The 20253-nt window shown below is 42.7% G+C and overlaps 1 protein-coding gene across 1 annotated transcript; it reads left to right on the forward strand.

Moving 5' to 3' along the window:
- Nucleotides 1–355: 355 nt before the first annotated feature.
- On the forward strand, nt 356–18816 carry Osi5 (Osiris 5). Its single transcript, XM_067152003.2, has 3 exons — nt 356–824; nt 9541–9585; nt 18512–18816. The coding sequence occupies exons 1-3, from the start codon at nt 356–358 to the stop codon at nt 18814–18816; spliced, it is 819 nt and encodes a 272-aa protein (XP_067008104.2).
- Nucleotides 18817–20253: the final 1437 nt, after the last annotated feature.

Raw genomic sequence — 20253 nt, forward strand, 5'->3', positions numbered from 1 at the left:
TCTTGGGTCGCTCTCAAATGGAAGAGGCTGGTACTCAAGAATTTCTGCTTCGTTGTTTTAGCTCCGCATACAGTCCCCCCTTTCTCTTTGTGAACTTGACTTTGTATGACTCTTCTTTTTATCCTTTCTTATTCACTTCATAATAAACACACTTCTCTCGTCCTTTCACAACGGAAAATAGTTCACACCTTTTTCTTCTGATTGTAGCACGCTCCATTTCAGAGGGCATTCTGCACGGTCACCCGCTTCCATCACAATGGACACTACTATAAAAGATGCACCGTTCTCCTCAGGGCCTCAGTAATCGCCAGTTCGCTTCTCCACAGTAGGCGCAGCAGGTCGTGTGCTAGTGAAAATGGTGGCAGTTTACAACTACAGATACTTCCTAGCGATAATCATCATATTTCAAACAGTGTTCGGTTTTTCAGTTGAAAGTGATAAAGGCAAGTGGCAGAGTGTGAAGGATGGTAGGTCTTTGGAAGATGAAGACGATACGAACGGCTTAGGTTATGGAATGATGCGTAATTTTCTGAACACTTGGAATGATTGTTTAGAGGAAGGGAACGATGTTAGTAACTCGACTATGACTTGCCAAAGTGTGAGAATCGTACGGAAGGTGATCGCTCAGCTCCTGGATGGTCAGAGATCGCTCGAAATCTCCAAAGGTTTGAAGATTGTTAAGGTGGAGGAGAGTAATGCTGTGGGGAGGGGACTAACGGACCACGAGGAATCCAACTTACTGGCACGCATGAGCAGATACTTGCAGAGCCATGAGTTGCGTGTCCGGCTTCCAGAGCTTCTTCCTTCCAGTGAGGATTGGAACAGTTATCTGACCGGTGCTCTGTACGAAACTGGAGAGAAAGGTGAGTTAATAATACAAATATCTCTCAAAACGATAAGAGTGAAATTTGACATACGGCTTCCTCCTAAGTCACAGGAAATAGCTAAAAACCTTCCTGGAGAATTCAAGGGCTTAAAATTAGGGGACATAAACAGAAAAAGCGGCCAATATTTCGAAGTGATAAGCCGTGGGTTGCTTTAATAGTTAATCTATAATCTGTACTTGGTACAGTTCATGTCTCCTGTCGTAGCGCTCTCTGCGGTGGTAACTTGGCTTGTATATTTTCTCCGTTGGTTGAAAGGGGAGAATTCTAAGTATTAATATATATCTGTATATATATGTATATTTATTTACTGACGGAGATGTGGTGGCTGTCAGAAGGGATGGTAGAGTCATATTTTGAGCTCAAATCGCTACTCAGACCAGTGGTATTTGTAGGTTTCTAACGACAAGTAAAAGAACTTTCGAGGATCGAACTCTTGACACCGCAGAGTCTCCGAAAACTGTAAAAGTAGTTAGTGCGGAAGAAAAGCCAACAACACTATTAGTCTATTATTACTATCATTGTTAGGATTAGTAGTAGTAACAATGGTAGTAGTATTCTCTCCTTGCTACCTTATAAACAATAGTCAACTTGTTGTTTTTGAAGTGTACAGACCTGGAAAGCATGACTGACGCTGATGCGGAATAAAATGAAATGGAATGCCGCATGACTTTTAGTACCGGAAGTGTCCGAGGACATGGTCGGCTTGACAAGTGCAGGTCTTGTGATTGACGACCGTAGGCGACCTATGCGTCGTGATGAGGATGAAATGATGATGAAGACGACACATACACCCAGCCCCCATTCCAGCGAAATTAACCATTGATGGTTAAAATTCCCGACCCTGCCGGGAATCGAACCCGGGATCCCTGTGACCAAAGGCCAGCACGCTAATCATTTAGACATGGAGACGGACTGCTGCAGAATTATTTGATATGATAATCAGCTACGAGGGTCGGGGCATAAGTTATAGCAACTATTTTTTTCTCGCGAACAGGAGAAAACACGGAAAATCTAAGATATGTATTTGGAAATATAGGGCATGTACTCAAGCATAGTGCCTGAAGACAAGTTCTGACTTCAGGAGATTCTCGTAGGAAAGTGACAGAACACAGGCCATTGGTAAACATTGTTTTATTATGGTATAGACAGCAAATACACAAGATTTCGTACAAAGGACAGGCCTCCACTGGTTGCAGACCTTTGAAATAAGCACCCAAGGTTTCCACTGTGCGTTTCCAGCAGTGAGGCAGACACTGAATATCATTCGCTGCATGTGTATTGCTAACGTGTGACACCTCTCTCCGAAATGCTGTTACGATGTCCTCTTTGTTAGCAAACCGTTGTCCACGTAATGGCTTCTTGACTTTGGGGATTAGATCATAGTCACGTGGGCTCAGATCAGGCGAATAAGGTGGGTGTGCAAGAACCTCCCAACCCCACCGCTGTAAGCGAAGCTGAAGGATGGTTGCTGTGTGAGCCACCCACCCACCTCGCCACTGTTCTATAGGGCATGGCATGCACACCTAATGCTTCCTGCAGCTCTGCATGGCATTGGCGTGCATTTCTGCCGCGTAGAACTGCTATTTTAATATACGATCGTTGCTCCTGCTTGTTAACTTCCATTTTGTGACGCTCTCACTCACACACTGAACTTGGGGGCATGCTTAGACCCACATTGTTGTTTACAAACACGATCTAGTGACATCATACGCAAGAACATGCCGTACGTTTCGAAATGCATATCTTAGATTTTCCGTGTTGTCTCCTGTTCGCGAACAAAATGTTGCAATGGCTTATGATTCGACCTACGTATGTGGAAAATGACACGGAAAGTAATGTCATTATAGGGGGTGATCTCAATTTACCAAATATCAGTTGGGAAAGTAATGTGAATGACAGGAAGAACGACCAACAAATGGTAAATAAACTGATCTCAGAAGGACATATGGTGGTGGTGATTATTGTTTTAGCTGAATCAGAAAGTGATGAAACCCACTGGAGGGGAGATTTTTCTGGACGTGGTGCTGGTAATACCAGAAGAACTCCATAGAGTAACTGAAGTAATATTAATATTTATGTGTCAAAGCACCTAGCTGAAGCTCACTGTGTTGCAGTACATTCTAATATTAACATGGCCACAGAATATTTACAAAATAAATTAATACCCTCCAGTAATATAAGTTTGTAGCATCGAATCAGTTCAAAGAGAATTACGGTTACATAAATAGATCGAAGTACTATATACCACACATACGTTAAAATCATCAACAATTAATATATCATAGAAATATAATCATATGTAAACGTTTTATATAATTTAATTATTTCATACTGATACGTTGTAAAGAAACAGCAAACAAGCAATTAAATATACAAGAAAGGCAACGTAACAGCTAACTTAAAAATGTGTTAACTCTAGAATTTTACTCTTCTTATGATAGTTCTTTAACTTCGGTTTGAACATTTATATTGAAGAGGCGTTCTTTATATCTTCAGAGACTAACAGAATAATATCACAATGAATTAGTCCCGTGTTTATTTGAATGGGTAATTGTGCAGTGGATATTATCAGCATTACTTGCATTATAACTGTGAATTACTGAATTTGTTTTACATAATGTATTCTAGTGTGCCAACTTAGAGTAATTTTATACATCATGACCCATGAAGATTTCTGTCGTAGGCTATGCTGTACAATTGTTCAGAGGCAATTTTAAAAGTGCTCTTTTATGCAGTATAACAACTCTAGTGAATAATTATTTAGTACAACATGCCAATATATGGATCATACAAGTAATATGGCTCTCAATTAGTGCTTGGAAAACACTTTTCAATAAATAATGAGAAAGTTTATATTTCAGTTTGTTCAGAATGCCGATAGCTGGGATCAGTTTGCCAAAAATCGATTAACATGATTATTCCACGACTGTGCTTCATCAATACTTAGTCCAAGATATTTAGCAGCCTTTACTCATGGTACTGACTGTCCAAAAATCTCAATTATAAGCCTAAATATAATTATTTTTTCAGAATGATGAAGTAAAATATAATTGGTTTTTGTCAGATTATTGTAAATCGATTTTTCCAGAACCATATTTCAATTAAATTCGCATCATAGGCAAAAAGTGATAAACTAACCTTAAGATGTAACTTAACAATATCGTTAATAAAAATAAGAAAAAGTGGCGGTCCTAATAATAGAAGAATTAGTGATCACGAAGTTGCCTTTATCATAGTTATACCGAGCTCGATAGCTGCAGTCTCTTAAGTGCGGCCAGTATCCAGTAATCGGGTGATAGTTGGTTCGAACCTCGCTGTCGGCAGAGTTGAAGATGGTTTTCCGTGGTTTCCCATTTTCACACCAGGCTAATGCTGGGGATGTACCTTCATTAAGGCCGCGGCCTCTTCCTTCCCATTCCTAGGCCTTTCCTATCCCATCGTCGCCATAAGACCTATCTGTGTCGGTACGACGTAAAGCAAATAGCAAAAAAATATATAAATAAATCGTACTTAAAAACCAATTTGATAGAAAGGAATGTCGTAAAAGTAGGAAAATTAGGCAGTACCATATGGCTTATAAGACAGGCATGAGAAAGATTTCAAAATGTATTTGTGATCCACGGAGAATGGTAAATAAAAATATAAACAGACTGCGGGATGGGTTTTAAGCAGTTGTTGGGAAATGTGAAAACAGGTATGTACCATTAAAGGTGGTAGAGATTCGCTGTATTATAAGAGAAGTAAATAGACCTAAGAAGAATGTACAGGTAGTTTGACATGGTTGTGGAAGTAAGAAAAAAACTGAAGGAACTTACCAGGGAACTGAATCTAGCAAAGAAGCCAGCTAAGAATAACATGATGGCAAGCAAAATTGGTAGTCGTATACATTTTAGTGAAAAATAGAAGGGTATGTAGAGCCTTCGTGGCTCAGACGGCAGCGCGTCACTCCATGTGAGATTTGTGCTGGACAAAGCGGACGTGGGACAGTTTTCCTCCGGGTACTCCGGTTTTCCCTGTCATCTTTCATTCCAGCAACACTCTCCATTCTCATTTCATAGCATCTATCAGTCATTAATAAATCACTTCGGGAGTGGCGAACCCATCGTACTAATAGCCTATATCAACTTCATTCATTACATCCCTGTCCGGCTCCATGGCTAAATGGTTAGCGTGCTGGCCTTTGGCCACAGGGGTCGCGGGTACGATTCCCGGCAGGGTCAGGAATTTTAACCTTAATTGGTTAATTTCGCTGGCACGGGGGCTGGGTGTATGTGTCGTCTTCATCATCATTTCATCCTCATCACAACGTGCAGGTCGCCTACGGGAGTCAAATAAAAAGACCTGCCGCTGGCGAGCCGAACATGTCCTCGGACACTCCCGGCACTAAAAGCCATACGCCATTTCATTTCATTACATCCCTAACCCGGTCAATGACTGGCAAACAGGTTGTAGGTTTTCATTTCAGAAGGGTATGTATAGGTACTTCGAGGCAGAAACGGGTTACAAGGAGGACATTCCAGTAATCATTTGTCCGACTCGTTGGTTGAATGGACAGCGTACTGGCCTTCGGTTCAGAGGGTTCCGGGTTCGATTCCCGGCCGGGTCGGGCATTTTAATCGCTTCTGATAATTTCTTCTGGCTCGGAGAATGGGTGTTTCTGTCCGTCCCAATACTCTCCTCTTCATATTCATACAACACACTATACTACCAACCACCACAGAAACACGCAATAGTGATTACATCCCTCCATATAGGGTTGGCGCCAGGAAGGGCATCTGGCCGTAAAATAGGGCCAAATCCACATGTGCGACGCAGTTTGCACCCGCGTTCCCACATGTGTGGGAAAAGCGGTAGGAAAAGAAGAAGAAGAAGAAGGAAAAAATATTCCAGTAATCATTAATGAACGAAGGGAGTGTGTATTCGAGGATCTACAGAAGGCAGCAGTCAGCAGTATGGATAGAATGTTGTTACAAGGATAATGTCCAGAATTTATTTTATTACTACTCCATTGATTACCATGAAATATTTTAGTATTAAAGGGAGATTTGTGTATTTTGTGATTGTGTTTAAATGGTTTAATAGAAACATGTTGGTTTGTGATTCCAATGTTTTAGGAAACTACTTTAAATCATTTTATGATCATTATCTATTTATTTTCTGAGTTTTTTAATTTTTATTCATTATAAAAATAATTTTAATTATAATAGGATTTTTTATTATACATGAATTAACAGTCCCCGGTCTAGAAAGCCAAGAATAACGACCGAGAGGATTCGTCGTGCTGACCACAAGACACCTCGCAGTCTGCAGGCCTTCGGGCTGAGCAGCGGTCGCTTGGTAGGCCAAGGCCCTTCAAGGGCTGTAGTGCCATGGGGTTTGGTTTTTGAATTAACAGTCTTCATTGAGTGAGAAGTGTTTAATTTAAATAGAAGTTCAGTTGTTATAACCTTTTTGTCTAACTAATACTAACGAGGTACTGAAATTTACCTACGTTAACAAAGATATTTAAAATAAGATGCAATCACGAATTGCTTCACAATGTAAAAATAACAGGTCACTAGAGGAATTTGATAATGTAGTTGGGAGAATGAGGATAAATATAGAGATTACTGTATAACAAATAAGGGAATGAGGTGTAAAATATGGTGGTTAATGTGGATACAAAAAATAAAGCGTACAGACAAATTACAGGTGAAAATAAATGTTTACTATGTTCTGAATAAATGGAATGAGCACACCTTATAAAATATTGTTTAGAGACACGACAAATACGAGAGATATTTATAGATGAGGATGATATAAGAAAAATTGATAACGAAATTCAGCTGTATGCAATTGTAAAGTTATTGAAAAGAGAATGGATGCACCCGGGAATACTTGCAGAATTATTCAACATTGTTAAGGGAATATGGAGTAGGAAACTGGTGGAAGGAAAAGAAGTGATACATGCCATTAGAAACAGAATTGTGCCTCAGGCAACCTGGACAATATAACTCCGCTGAAGTCTAGAGTCGTTAGGTACGTATATTTGAGTTATAGCATATAACTATTTTATCGTCGTAGTTCTATCAGAATATGTGCTTTTTTAATAGTCTGTAAAGACAATATTAATATTCATTGATGTTTTTGTCTTACTTTTTAAAGTTACATTTATTAATATTATGTTTCCAACATTCATTCTAGGCTATTCTTTCTGTGTTCAATTCCTAAATCATCTATGTTTTCCGGTTTGCTTTATTTTGATTTATTTGTGTTTTATAACTACACTGAAGGATATTAACTTTTGTATACTGCATGCATCACGAATTAAGAAACGATTACAATAAACAATACCCTCTCCCTAATCTGTAGTTTCTGAGATTACGGGAGACGGTTATTAACTTATCTTTAAAAATAGATGCAAACGTTCTTCTTCTTCTCTTGATTTTTCCACATCTGTGGGGTCGCAGGTGTGATCTGTCTAGCACTTATGCATTTGGCCCTGTTTTACGAACGGATGCCCTTCCTGACGCAGAACCTATATAGAAGGATGTGTTCACTATTGCATGTTTGTATAGTGGTTGGTAGTGTACTGTGTTGTCTGAATATGAAGAGGGAAATGTTGGGACAAATACAAGCACCCAGTCCCCGAGTCAGAAGAAGTAATCGGATGCGGTTAAAATCCCCGGCCCGTCCGGGAATTGTACCCTGTGCCCTCTGAACCGAAGGACTCGACATTGATCACTCAGCGAATGGGTCGGACAATACGATGCAAACGTTGAAAATTCGAAAAGCAGTGTCTACTAATCCCCAAACCCGAATTCCGCAACGTTCCCTTCAGGCAGGAAAACATGTGCGTCCGTCTAGCTTGTACCTGGTGGCACAAAAGAACAAAGTAAGGGTGAACCTAGTGCAGAGAAAGTAACGTACTGAAGATAAAGAACAGCGCAAAAAGGAATGTACAGGGAAAGGGGACAGACACTCCACCTTTTAAAAAATTACATTCAGACAGTATAGGAAAGTGAAACTTGCTGGTGATCAGGACTTGAGATGTTCGAAGGAGAACTGTAATGCCAAATTTTTAACACTGGGGAGTGATGATGTTTTGTCTAGGCGCGTGGGAAATCACACTCTTGATCTATCTTTAGAAGAGTACAAACAGAATCTTACCTTCGTCTAAATAGTGTCGGCTCAGGTTCCGTACCAAAAAGTGAGAAGGGAACTAAAGAACGACATCCAGAAGAAAATAGTGCAATGGCAAATTGGTTTAAATGGGTTTCGCACGAAGTTTAAAGGTTTTCGTTAGCTTAAAAGTACCTTCTGAATAAAAGGAAGTGCAATTGAATTTCATTACTCTACAATTTATTTTCTTTAAACACTTTTTCGTGATCCTAGCATAAAATATATATTCCGAGTAAAAGTACTATCAATTGAAGCTCGTTATTATATGACTTACTGATGTGTAGCGGGAAGTGATCAAAAGCAAATCACAGGTCTGCTGCTAGTTGCGCAGTTCGTGTACTGGCAGTAGGGGCAGTTTTGCACAAGTTGTGAAGTTCGGGTGTTGAGCAGGTAAATGTTGTGGAGTTCGTGGAAGCCGGTCGCACCATGGGGTTTGGATTGCTTTTGTGGTAGATTAATGTAGGTATTTATATGTCGAAAATCAAATGACAAATAAGTATTTTTCTTTGTTACATTTTCCCAGATATAATCGTTCAGTTATTTTGCCATATGTGAAAAATAATATACAGATATATATACCTGCAGCGTTCACTTTCTCTGTATTAAGGAAGTGTTGTCAAAAACAGTGTAAAATGCATGACCTGTGTTTAAGCGCATAGTCTAAATCACACAGTCTCCTGGTCCAACTTACACGGCATCAATCCAACTTACAAATTCATTTCGTAATAACAAAGATATTTAATTCAACTTATTTCTTTTTTTTTTGCTATTGGCTTTACGTCGCACCGACACAGATAGGTCTTATGGCGACAATGGGACAGGAAAGGGCTAGGACTGGGAAGTAAGGGGCCGTGGCCTTAATTAAAGTACAGCCCCACCATTTGCCTGGTGTGAAAATGGGAAACCACGAAAACCACCTTCAGGGCTGCCGATAGTCGGGTACGAACCTAATTCAACTTCAACCTATATCTTCTTCTTAATCCGTTTACCCTCCAGGGTTGGTTTTTCCCTCGGACTCAGCGAGGAATCCCACCTCTACTGCCTCAAGGGCAGTGTCCTGGAGCGTGAGACTTTGTGTCGGGGATACAACTGGGCCTCCGTGACTCAGGCGGCAGCGCGCCGGCCTCTCACCGCTGGGTTCAGTCGTTCAAATCCCAGTCACTCCAATGTGAGATTTGTGTTGGACAATGCGGAGGTGGGACAGGTTTTTCTCCAGGTACTCCGGTTTGCCTGTCATCTCTCATTCCAGCAACACTCTCCAATATCATCAGTCATTTATCATTGCCCCAGAGGAGTGCGACAGGCTTCGGCAGCCGGCACAATTCCTATCCTCGCCGCTAGATGGGAGCTTCATTCATCCCATTCCTGACGCAGTCGAATGACTGGAAACAGACTGTGGATTTTTATTTTCGATATAACTGGGATGAAGGACCAGTACATCGCCGAGGTGACCTCACCTGCTATACTGAACAGGGGCCTTGTGAGGGGATAGGAATATTGGAAGGTATAGACAAGGAGAGGGAAGGAAGCAGCTGTGGCCTTAAGTTAGGTACCATTCCGGCATTTGCCTGGAAAAGAAGTGGGAAACCACGGAAAACCACTTCGAGGATGGCTGAGGTGGGAATCGAATCCCTCTCTACTCAGTTGAACTCCCGAGGCTGAGATGACCCCGTACCAGCCCTCGTAACACTTTTTATAATTTCGTGGCAGAGTCGGGAATCGAACCTGGATTTCCGGGGGTGGCAACTAATCACACTATTCACTAGACCACAGAGACGGACACGTATATCTACTATACAAAAAATGGCAGTACGCTGTCACTATTGTAACGGCCGCAGGGTTTTGAGGGTTTAGTAGACTCACTTATTAGAAACAAAGACAAATATTATGTGGATAATACATTTTATTCAGTAGAACATGGTGCGTCCACCTCTGTGGTGTAGTGGTTAGCGTGATTAGCTGCCACCTCCGGAGGCCCGGGTTCGATTTCCGGCTCTGCCGCGAATTTTGAAAAGTGGTACGAGGGCTGGAACGGGGTCCACTCATCCTCGGGAGGTCAAATGAGTAGAGGTGGGTTCGAATCCCACTTCAGTCATCCTGGAAGTGATTTTCCGTGGTTTCCCATTTCTCCTCCAGGAAAATCCCGGGACCGTACCTAACTTAAGGCCACGGCCGCTTCCTTCTCTCCTCCTTGTATATCCCTTCCAATCTTCCCATCCCCCACAAGGCCCCTGTTCAGCATAGCTGGTGAGACCGCCTGGGCGAGGTACTTGTCATTCTACCCAGCTGTATCTCCCGACCCAATATCTCACGCTCCAGGACACTTCCCTTGAGGCGGTAGAGGTGGGGTCCGTCGCTGAGTCTGAGGGAAAAACAAACCCGTAGGGCAAACAGATTAAAAAGACGAAGAACAACGTGGTACACATGGAATGTGGGTAATAACTTGGTGTAATATGGGTCTGTGATATAATAAAATACATAATTTAAGAGTTCGGGGGTAATGTTACGATTGAAAGTAAGATCAATAAATGAACTGGCCAATGTGCTGGGTTATTTACTCAGCACAACATTAAAACTAAAGTGATATTTGAGAAAATCAACCTCGAAGTGAGCGTGTGAGTCAGCACAGCGCCATCTTAAAACAGAGTATGCATGTGACGTCACATATTTAACACACATTTTGCCTTTGAAGCGTTATTTCCTGAAAACTACGTTTCAGATTTTCAACTTTTTTTGCAACAGGTACTCTCCTATTTTATCTGTCAATTGAGAAATTAAAAATAATCGTACGTTAAATACTCTCGATGATACTCATTCTACCCAAATACTAAAAACGTCTTAAAATCTTTCTTTCCATGTACCCGTTGTCCAGAAACGTAAGTCTACGTTAAAATCAACTATCTGAAAAGTGGTGTTAAATTTTCGTATGGGGAAAATCAAATAATCATAAATATCTCTCGGTCATCGCCTTCCATTAACGATTGCTAATTTCAGAGGACTGCCAGCCATACGACATAGTCTGCACGTTTACTAGTTAACATGATCTGGCCATCCAGCATGGTTGCTAGGTAACATTGCCTGGCCATCCAACCATACCTTACATCACAGCCTGCACGGTTTTTAGAGTTACACTTGCATCACATAATCTGTTACATTTTCGGATGACCGCCCACATCTAAGAATTATTTATGTAAAAACAAATATAGCATTTTCATAACGGTCAGAGGTGTTACAACTATTCAAAGTTAAGTGGAAGAAATTGGACGAATCTTTCCTACACTTGTTATGAAAAGAAGCATTCCTTTATATTTGAATTTCCTTTAATCCATCTTCTACAATACTCAATTTTACCGGTCCAATATACAGAACAGTGTCTTTGATATGACACAAAATCTCTATAGTATAATATCAGAGATCATCATAATACTAATCATTTATAATATTACACTTATTTAACATTCCTGTTTTGTCTGTTTTTCCTTTTCTTTTTTGGCTTAAACCCATCTTACGGTAGGATTTCAAATCAGAGTAGAACTCCTCAGTGTTCAAAATGTCCTCCCAGTTACGTATTTTGCGGTCTCTAATTAAACAAGTTGTTTAGTTTTGGACTTTCTTGTGCATTTAAAAAGTTTCTGACGTAGACATACCGCGGGTATAATTTTGACTGGTGTTAAATTAATCGTGCATTTTAGTTATTCTAGAACTTTCTTTGTCACTCGATCCTGGATGAGGTTGGCGGCCTTTCTTTACTGCTCAGAAATTCTCGAACAGCTTGCTTTTCATCGGCACCAGTTCTACATAGCGAGGTACCAATGATTTAGTGAATGTTTAAGTTCAGATTGTAAACATGCCAGTGACTCTCAGACGAGAACAACTGCACAGACCACAATTACGTATCAAATGTGCAGCTTCCAAACTGTCCACATTCACCTTCTAATTTCGCACTAATCACAACACTATACACTGTTTGCCATATTCTGATAACTTATGAGAAAAATTAACTTATACTTCTTTGTAAATTTACTTTACTTATCATCATCATCATCATCATCATCTGTTTAACCTCCAGGTTCGGTTTTTCCCTCGGACTTAGCCAGGGATCCCACCTCAGTGTCCTGGAGCTTCAGACTCTTGGTCGGGGGTACAACTGGGGAGAATGACCAGTACCTCGCCCAGGCGGCCTCACCTGCTATGCTGAACAGGGGCCTTGTGGAGGGATGGGAAGGTTGGAAGGGATAGGCAAGGAAGAGGGAAGGAAGAGGCCGTGGCCTTAAGTTAGGTACCATCCCGGCATTCGCCTGGAGGGGAAGTGGGAAACCACGGAAAACCACTTCCAGGACGGCTGAGGTGTGAATCGAACCTACCTCTACTCAGTTGACCTCCCGAGGCTGAGTGGACCCCGTTCCAGCCCTCGTACCACTTTTCAAATTTTCGTGGCAGGGCCGGGAATCGAACCCGGGCCTCCGGGGATGGCAGCTAATCACGCTAACCACTACACCACAGAGGCGGACTACTTTACTTATAAGAAAATAATGACTACTACTGTACGCCCTGTCATTAACATACTTTTCTGCCCACGTTTCGTTGATTACAAAATGTACGGGTGGTGACCGAGGAGGGACTCAACTCTGACTTCGGCTGAAATAAGACATCTTGGGCAGTCTCTCCAGAGACTTGGGGCAGCCTTTAGAGTTGACGCCAATGGGGACCTGCGTGCCATTAGAATGGGATATATATATATAAATCGTTAAAACGAATTTACAAGTATATTGGCCACCTGTTCAATACAAAGTCGTTACATTCAATAAATGGTCTGTCTAAAACATTATTTATGTATCCGTGATGATGTTACACACTGTCAGGACCGGGCGAGTTGGCCGTGCGCGTAGAGGCGCGCGGCTGTGAGCTTGCATCCGGGAGATAGTAGGTTCGAATCCCACTATCGGCAGCCCTGAAGATGGTTTTCCGTGGTTTCCCATTTTCACACCAGGCAAATGCTGGGGCTGTACCTTAATTAAGGCCACGGCCGCTTCCTTCCAACTCCTAGGCCTTTCCTATCCCATCGTCGCCATAAGACCTATCTGTGTCGGTGCGACGTAAATCCCCTAGCAGCACCGGGCGAGTTGGCCGTGCGCGTAGAGGCGCGCAGCTGTGAGCTTGCATCCGGGAGATAGTAGGTTCGAATCCCACTATCGGCAGCCCTGAAGATGGTTTTCCGTGGTTTCCCATTTTCACACCAGGCAAATGCTGGGGCTGTACCTTAATTAAGGCCACGGCCGCTTCCTTCCAACTCCTAGGCCTTTCCTATCCCATCGTCGCCATAAGACCTATCTGTGTCGGTGCGACGTAAAGCCCCTAGCAAAACAAAAAAAAAATCCCCTAGCAAAAAAAAAAAAAATAGCACACTGTCAGAGATGATGGAGGACTGCAAATAGATCAATTTGAGATAAGGGACCGCAGTCCGGGGAAGGTTCGAGTCAAAAGTTATTAATAATCCAAGTTGTTTAACGCCCGTTTGTTCTTAAGTGACGTCGGGGTGTCGGAATTTCGTCCCGCAGTAGTTCTTTAACGTGCCGGAAGACAACGACATGGGGTTGTGTATGAGACACCTGTAGAGACTGAAGAGTCTCGCTGCCTGCGACGATGTTCAGACAACACCGGGGATATTCGAACGGGTACGACAGAACTTTGCGACAATGCCATGCCTGCATTGAAGCAGGAGCACGCCATTTCGAACATTTGTTGCAAATAGAGCAGCTTGTGAAACTTGTATAGGTAAACGGACTTAAATGAGTAGATTTTTCTTAACTTTTGGCTCGATCGTGACCTTCGCACTTACTACATTACATAATCTCTGAGGAGTCCCCAGTCAGTGCGAAGGCCAACGTCAACCCGACCTGAACTACATACGCACGGGGCTGGAGGAAAGAGTGAATTCCTAGTTAACATTTTTATTCTTCACGAAGAAATACGGAGCCCACATTTTCATTGTGCTCCGTAATTGAAACGACAGAAAACTTTTGACGATTCGTACCATTGCGGCATTTGCGTGGAGGAGAAGTGGGAACCACGGAAAACCACTTCGAGGATGGCTGAGGTGGGAACCGAATCCTCCTCTACTCAGTTGAACTCCCGAGGCTGAGAGGACCGAGGAAGTCGCGGAAATCGAACCCGGGCCTCCGGGGATGGCAGCTAATCACACTAACCACTACACCACAGAGGCGGACCTAAATAACGTTATAATGTTATTTGCTCCACGTTCCAGTAACTACTTTTACGGTTTTTCGGAGACGCACAGGTGCCGGAATTTAATCCCGCAGGAGTTCTTTAACGTGCCAGTAAATCTGCCGATACGAGGCTGACGTATTTGAGCACCTTCAAATACCACCGGTCTGAGCCAGGATCGAACCTACCAAATTGAGGTCAGAAGGCCAGCGCCTCAAACGCCTGAGCCACTTAGCTCGGACTAAATAACGTAAAGATATTTGGCATTAGTAGTGATGTATATGTCCGCCTCTGTGGTGCAGTGGTTAGTGTGATTAGCTGCGACCCCCGGAGGCCCGGGTTCGATTCCCGGCTCTGCCAAGACATATGAAAAGTGGTACGAGGGCTGGACCGGGGTCCACTCAGCCTCGGGAGGTCAACTGAGTGGAGGTGGGTTCGATTCCCACCTCAGCCATCCTGGAAGTGGTTTTCCGTGGTTTCCCTTCTTCTCCTCCAGGCAAATGCCGGCATGGTACCTAACTTAAGGCCACGGTCGCTTCCTTCCCTCTTCCTTGTCTATCCCTTCCAATCTTCCCATCCCCCCGCAAGGCCCCTGTTCAGCATAGCAGGTGAGGCCGCCTGGGCGAGGTACTGGTCATCCTCCCCAGTTGTATCCCCCGCCCAGAGTCTGAATCTCCAGGATACTGCCCTTGAAGCGGTAGAGGTGGGATCCCGCGCCGAGTCCGAGGGAAAAACCGACCCTGGAGGGTAAACAGATTAAAAAGAAGTGATGTCTATAGTCTATCTGATTACCACCTATCAAAACACAATTATAATAACGTCTTGGACCAGTTTTATTAGACTACTCCCTAGGATACTCTGTTCTAAACAACCTGTAATACCTGTCAATATCACAGGATGTGCTTCAATGTTTATTTTTATTACATAAGTTATGTTACATGGATGTCATTACAGTAATTTATTATTTTGTAGTGTGGCGAACTTTGACATGCACGAAATATACAGTTTACCAACATGCTTTATAGAACCAATGAACTGTGCTCACCCGAAACCGACAGGAGTGTTACTGCTAGTATTCCAGTATTTTACGCCAGTCGGTTCAGGATACCTTAGCGCATGACAATAATAATCATGAGAATAAAGACGCTACATTATCCGGGCATGGTGCTGAGATGTTGCTCCGTGATACGCCGCCAGTAGTACTGTAGCAAGGTAGCATGTGAGCGAGCGACACGTCAGTATACTACGGTAGCGCACCACCCAACGTCAACAGGCAAGAAAGCTTGGCCGGCTACACGCTGCATAGGGTGACACAGAAGTTGCTCACGATTGAACTCAAATTTCCTTGTCAACTTCCCGGTGAGCTTTCACTAGGAGGAAATAAAGAAAACGCCACAGATCGATTTTTGTTTCAGAACATTGTGTCCTCTTACAATTTCCGTAACTTATTTTCAGACATTCTGTATATAGGAACTTACATCGTGACTGATCCTTTTGTTGATATTTGCGGTCAGAACGAAAATATACTCTACCTCTCTTCAAGTAGTCGGTCACAGCCCGCTTGTTCTCTTTTCTGTAATGTGTGAACGTGAAATGTTAAAAATGAATTTCGGACGTGTTTCTTGCACCGGGGATAGCCAGTGGAGGGATGGTATGAATAGTACTGCCACACCTGCCCTGTTCAGCTATAAGCCCGGCTAGTCGAGCAAACGCTGTCCATTTTTGACCGACACGGCTTGTTCTGCTACGAGGGTAGCATAGCTCGTGCCTCTGATCTGCCGCCATCCTTGGATCACTACTGCGAGAGATAGACGTTCCGACTGCTTGCTTATGCACGCGTCTAAGGCGGTAGTAGACGAGTCGTCCCATTGCAGAGCTCTGTGTGTGTGTATGTACGTATAAATCTATATAAATAACATCGTAACGATCGTGTGTCTGTACATTTAATATTTTGGTGATATTTTCGTACAGTTATCCGTTTCAGGTGTAATAATGACCATCTGCATATCTTTTAGCTTTTGGTGTCTGAGGGCTTGTCTGTTCTTCTGACTTGTTATGACTGAAAAACTACTTGATATATTTATACCAAACTTTCAATTTGGAATTCACCTGCTTCTGTGTAGATTTTAGGGCAAACATTATTTCTAAATCCATGAATGGGCTGGGAGTTTATAGGAAGATCGAAACAGAGATTTTACCCTCCCTAAAAACTATACATTATAAAACTTAATGGAAATCTACCAGCTTTAATCGAAATCAATTTGTAAAACTTTTTCTTCATGTGCACCTATTCGATGGGAGGATTAAAAAGAGATGTATCATTAACGGGCGGTTTTACAGGTTATACCATGTTACGTCAAGGTGCATTAGCGGGAATAACTCAAGAGCTATTTTACTCTTTTCGATAGAACAGATAATAAGAGAGGTTATCGCCAACAAATTGGTTTAGTGAGCCTTCAGCGACAGGGCCACTCCAGGTTGCAGATGAACAACAATATGTAACAGAGAAAGCAGAGACAATTTCGCACAACTTCAGACCAGGAATTGTAACGTTCGTTTCTTTTTGCTAGTGGCTTTACGTCGCACGTATATAGATAGGTCTTATGGCGACGATGAACTGTATTGTTCAATAAACTCTGTGATCGTCCTCATTCTCTCGATTTTGTTCATCTTTATCATACTTCACGTTACCGCCACGTGCGTTCGTAGAAATACATCAGTGTAACATATCGTATTAAACGTTTCAGTATAGGCATGTAACTTTGCATAAATTCGTGAAGAAATCGTGTAATCCCTTAGCCAACCCCGCGCGAAAAAGCGGGTACAAATGCTAGTAAAATCACGAAGATGTTTCTTAAGAAATTGCTTTACATCGCACCGACACAGATAGGTCTTATGGTGCGATGGGATAGGAATGGGCTGGGAGTGGGAAGGAAGCGGCCGTGGCCTTAATTCAGGTGCAGCCCCTGCATTTGCCTGGTGCGAAAATGGGAGACGGCGGAAAACCAAATTCAAGGATGCTGACAGAGGGGTTCGAACCCACTATCTCCCGAATGCAAGCTCACAGCTACGTCACCCTAACCACAGGGTCAACTCGCTCGCTGGTGGTGTTAATGTTACAAGGAACTAAGCTGTCAATGATAATTATATAACAGCTACCAACAAATACATAAATATACATACATGCATCACCATTATAGACCGTTGTGACTTTCAGCGTTCAGTCTGCAAGCCTCTGTGAATTTACTATACGTCGCCGCAATCCTCCATTTGCAACTGGTGCTGTGGCCTCATTTAGTTCTATACCTTTTATCTTTAAATCGTTAGAAACTGAGTCTAATCATCGTCGTCCTGGTCTCCCTCTACTTCTCTTACCCTCTATAACAGAGTCCATTACTCTCCTACGTAACTTATCCTCCTCCAATCGCCTCACATGACCCCACCATCAAAGCCAGTTTATGTGCACAGCTTCATCCATCGAGTTCATTCCTAACTTAGCCTTTTTCTCTCATTCTGAGTACCCTCCGGCCATTGTTTCCAGCAATCATTCTCGCTACTTTTATGTCTGCTACTTTTAACTTATGAATAAGATATCCTGCGTCCATCCAGCTTTCGCTCCCGTAAAGCAAAGTTGGTCTGAAAACAGACCGATGTAAAGATAGTATAGCTAATAAATAAATAAATAAATAAATAAATAAATAAATAAATAAATAAGTAAATAAATAAATGAAATAAATAAATAAATAAATAAATAAATGTCCGCCTCTATGGTGTAGTGGTAAGTGTGATGAGCTGCCCCCGGAGGCCCAGTTTCGATTCCCGGCTCTGTCACGAAATTTGAAAAGTGGTACGAGGGCTGGAATGGGGTTCATTCAGTCTCGGGAGGTCAACTGAGTAGGGGGAAGTTCGAATCACTCCTCAACCATCCAGGAAGTGGTTTCCCATGGTTTCCCACTTCTCTTCTAGGTAAATACTGGGATGGTACCTAACTTAAGGCCACGGCCGTTTCCTTCCCTCTTCCTTGCATATCCCTTCCGATCTTCCCATTCCCCACAAGGCCCCTGCTCAGCATAGCAGGTGAGGCCACCTGGTCTGGTATCCCTCGCTGAGTCCGAGGGGAAAACCAACCCTGGAGAGTAAACGGATTAAGAAAGGAAATAAATAAATAAATAAATAAATAAATAAATAAATAAATAAATAAATAAATAAATCGTTTATTGTTTCAGAAACCGGACGAGGCAGGAAGAACAAAGGTGGCATGGGTCTCGTCATGGCGATGGGAGGTATGATGTGGTCCATGATGACGATGGCGGGCATGGGAGCGCTGGGACTAGTGGCTATGAAGGCTCTCGCTCTCGCCAGCATGGCTTTGGTTCTGGCGGGTGTCGCGGCGATCAAGAAGCTGACGTCCAAGGACGACGATGGTGGACATCATGTGAGCGTAGTTCCCGTACATCACGGCGGAGAGTACGGCCACGGACATCGCCGTAAGCGAGAAGACTCAGCATACCAACTGCCGTACCGTGGGTATTACAGACAGTGATATGTTCTTAGCCAGAGGAACGATCTCAGTCGACAGATAAGTGAGAAGTGTGACGCTATCATTTTAATTTTAGCAAAGAAAATGCAAAATTTCTTGGTGAATCTAATTGAAAGTTAGGACGAAATGAAGGCATCAGTAATGGCAGGACACTGTTGAAGTCTTCTGAAATACATTACAGAACGTTTTGGAGATTGAATTGGTTAATCGGATCGCAAATAGAACAGTACTGAAATGTGTTGTTAAAGAGACAGTGATTTGTACGAAGAAGTTTTAGAGGACGAAAAAAAAAAAATCACAGACACTCAAGTACCCATAGATTGATCGAATACAATTACTTTCAAATAAGAGCGTTCTGTGTAATTTAGGCAGAAATTCTGCGTCAGGGCCAGTCTGTTGATGTCACGAGGGTGACACTTCTTGTAAAGTGCATTGAATGCCCAGTGTTCAATTTCACTGTGTGCACACACTCATTGCCAGTTCTGCAGATATTATTAATATAGAAGAAATAAATAAAATGAACGCTGATGTAAGGTTTCGTCCTAGACTAGACTTTGCTGTTCGAAAGTTGTTGTACTTCTACTTTCAACTTGTAATAATAATGTTATTTGCGTTACGTCTCAACAACTACTTTTACCGTTTTCGGAGACGCCGAGGTGCCGAAATATAGTTCCGTAGGATTTCTTTTACGTGCTAGTAAATCTACCGACACGAGGCTGACGTATTTGAGCACCTTCGAATACCACTGGAAGGGCTGCCTGGCCGAGGCGGAAAAGGCGTGCTCGGTTCATCCGGAAGGACGTAGATGCGAGTCCCAGTCAGGAAGTCGTAAAATTTAAGAAACGAGATTTACACTACCGGAGGTGCACATGGCCCTGAGGTACATTCAGCCTACACTAAAAATGAGTACCGGGTTAATTCCTGGGGGCAAAGACGGTCGGACGTAGCGCTTACCCCTCTACCCCACAAAGTACGGAGGTTATGGATAGTGGAAGCCTTTACCTTCCACCCCTCCAGGGGCTTTCATGGCCTGTATGGAGATGAATTTGCTTTGCTTTTGCAAATACCACCGGACTGAGTCACCTGACAATTTTGGGTCAAAAGGCCAGCTTCTTAACCGTCTGAGCCACTCAGCCCGGCTTTAAATTTATGTGCTCACTAGTTAGATAGATAACACACATTATTAGACATTCGAAAGCCATTTACTTTCTTTTAGAGTGAAAGGCAGGGGACAGGAATATAACAAATGCGAAGTAGTTTTCTGATGATTAAATTGCACTACTATTACTATTTTTTAAATTTCTTCCCTGAAGGGGGAGGTGGACCTCCTAGACGGTGACACCGTTTCTCAGGTTGGGAGATTTGTAGGAATTGTCCCGTATTCGCCTTAGAGCAGGAGAATGGAAAACTATGGAAAACAATTCTCAGGATAGCCGGCGG

The sequence above is a fragment of the Anabrus simplex genome, chromosome 7 (genome assembly GCF_040414725.1).
Source record: "Anabrus simplex isolate iqAnaSimp1 chromosome 7, ASM4041472v1, whole genome shotgun sequence".
Lineage (NCBI taxonomy): Eukaryota > Metazoa > Arthropoda > Insecta > Orthoptera > Tettigoniidae > Anabrus > Anabrus simplex.

What these genes read in the sequence shown, in the direction of transcription:
- Osi5 (XM_067152003.2), top strand. Translation starts at nt 356, where the DNA reads ATGGTGGCAGTTTACAACTACAGATACTTCCTAGCGATAATCATCATA. An exon ending in TTCCAGTGAGGATTGGAACA is followed by an intron (nt 825 to 9,540) that starts GTTATCTGACCG and finishes GTGAGGGGATAG; the next exon opens with GAATATTGGAAGGTATAGAC. An exon ending in GAGGGAAGGAAGCAGCTGTG is followed by an intron (nt 9,586 to 18,511) that starts GCCTTAAGTTAG and finishes AAACCGGACGAG; the next exon opens with GCAGGAAGAACAAAGGTGGC.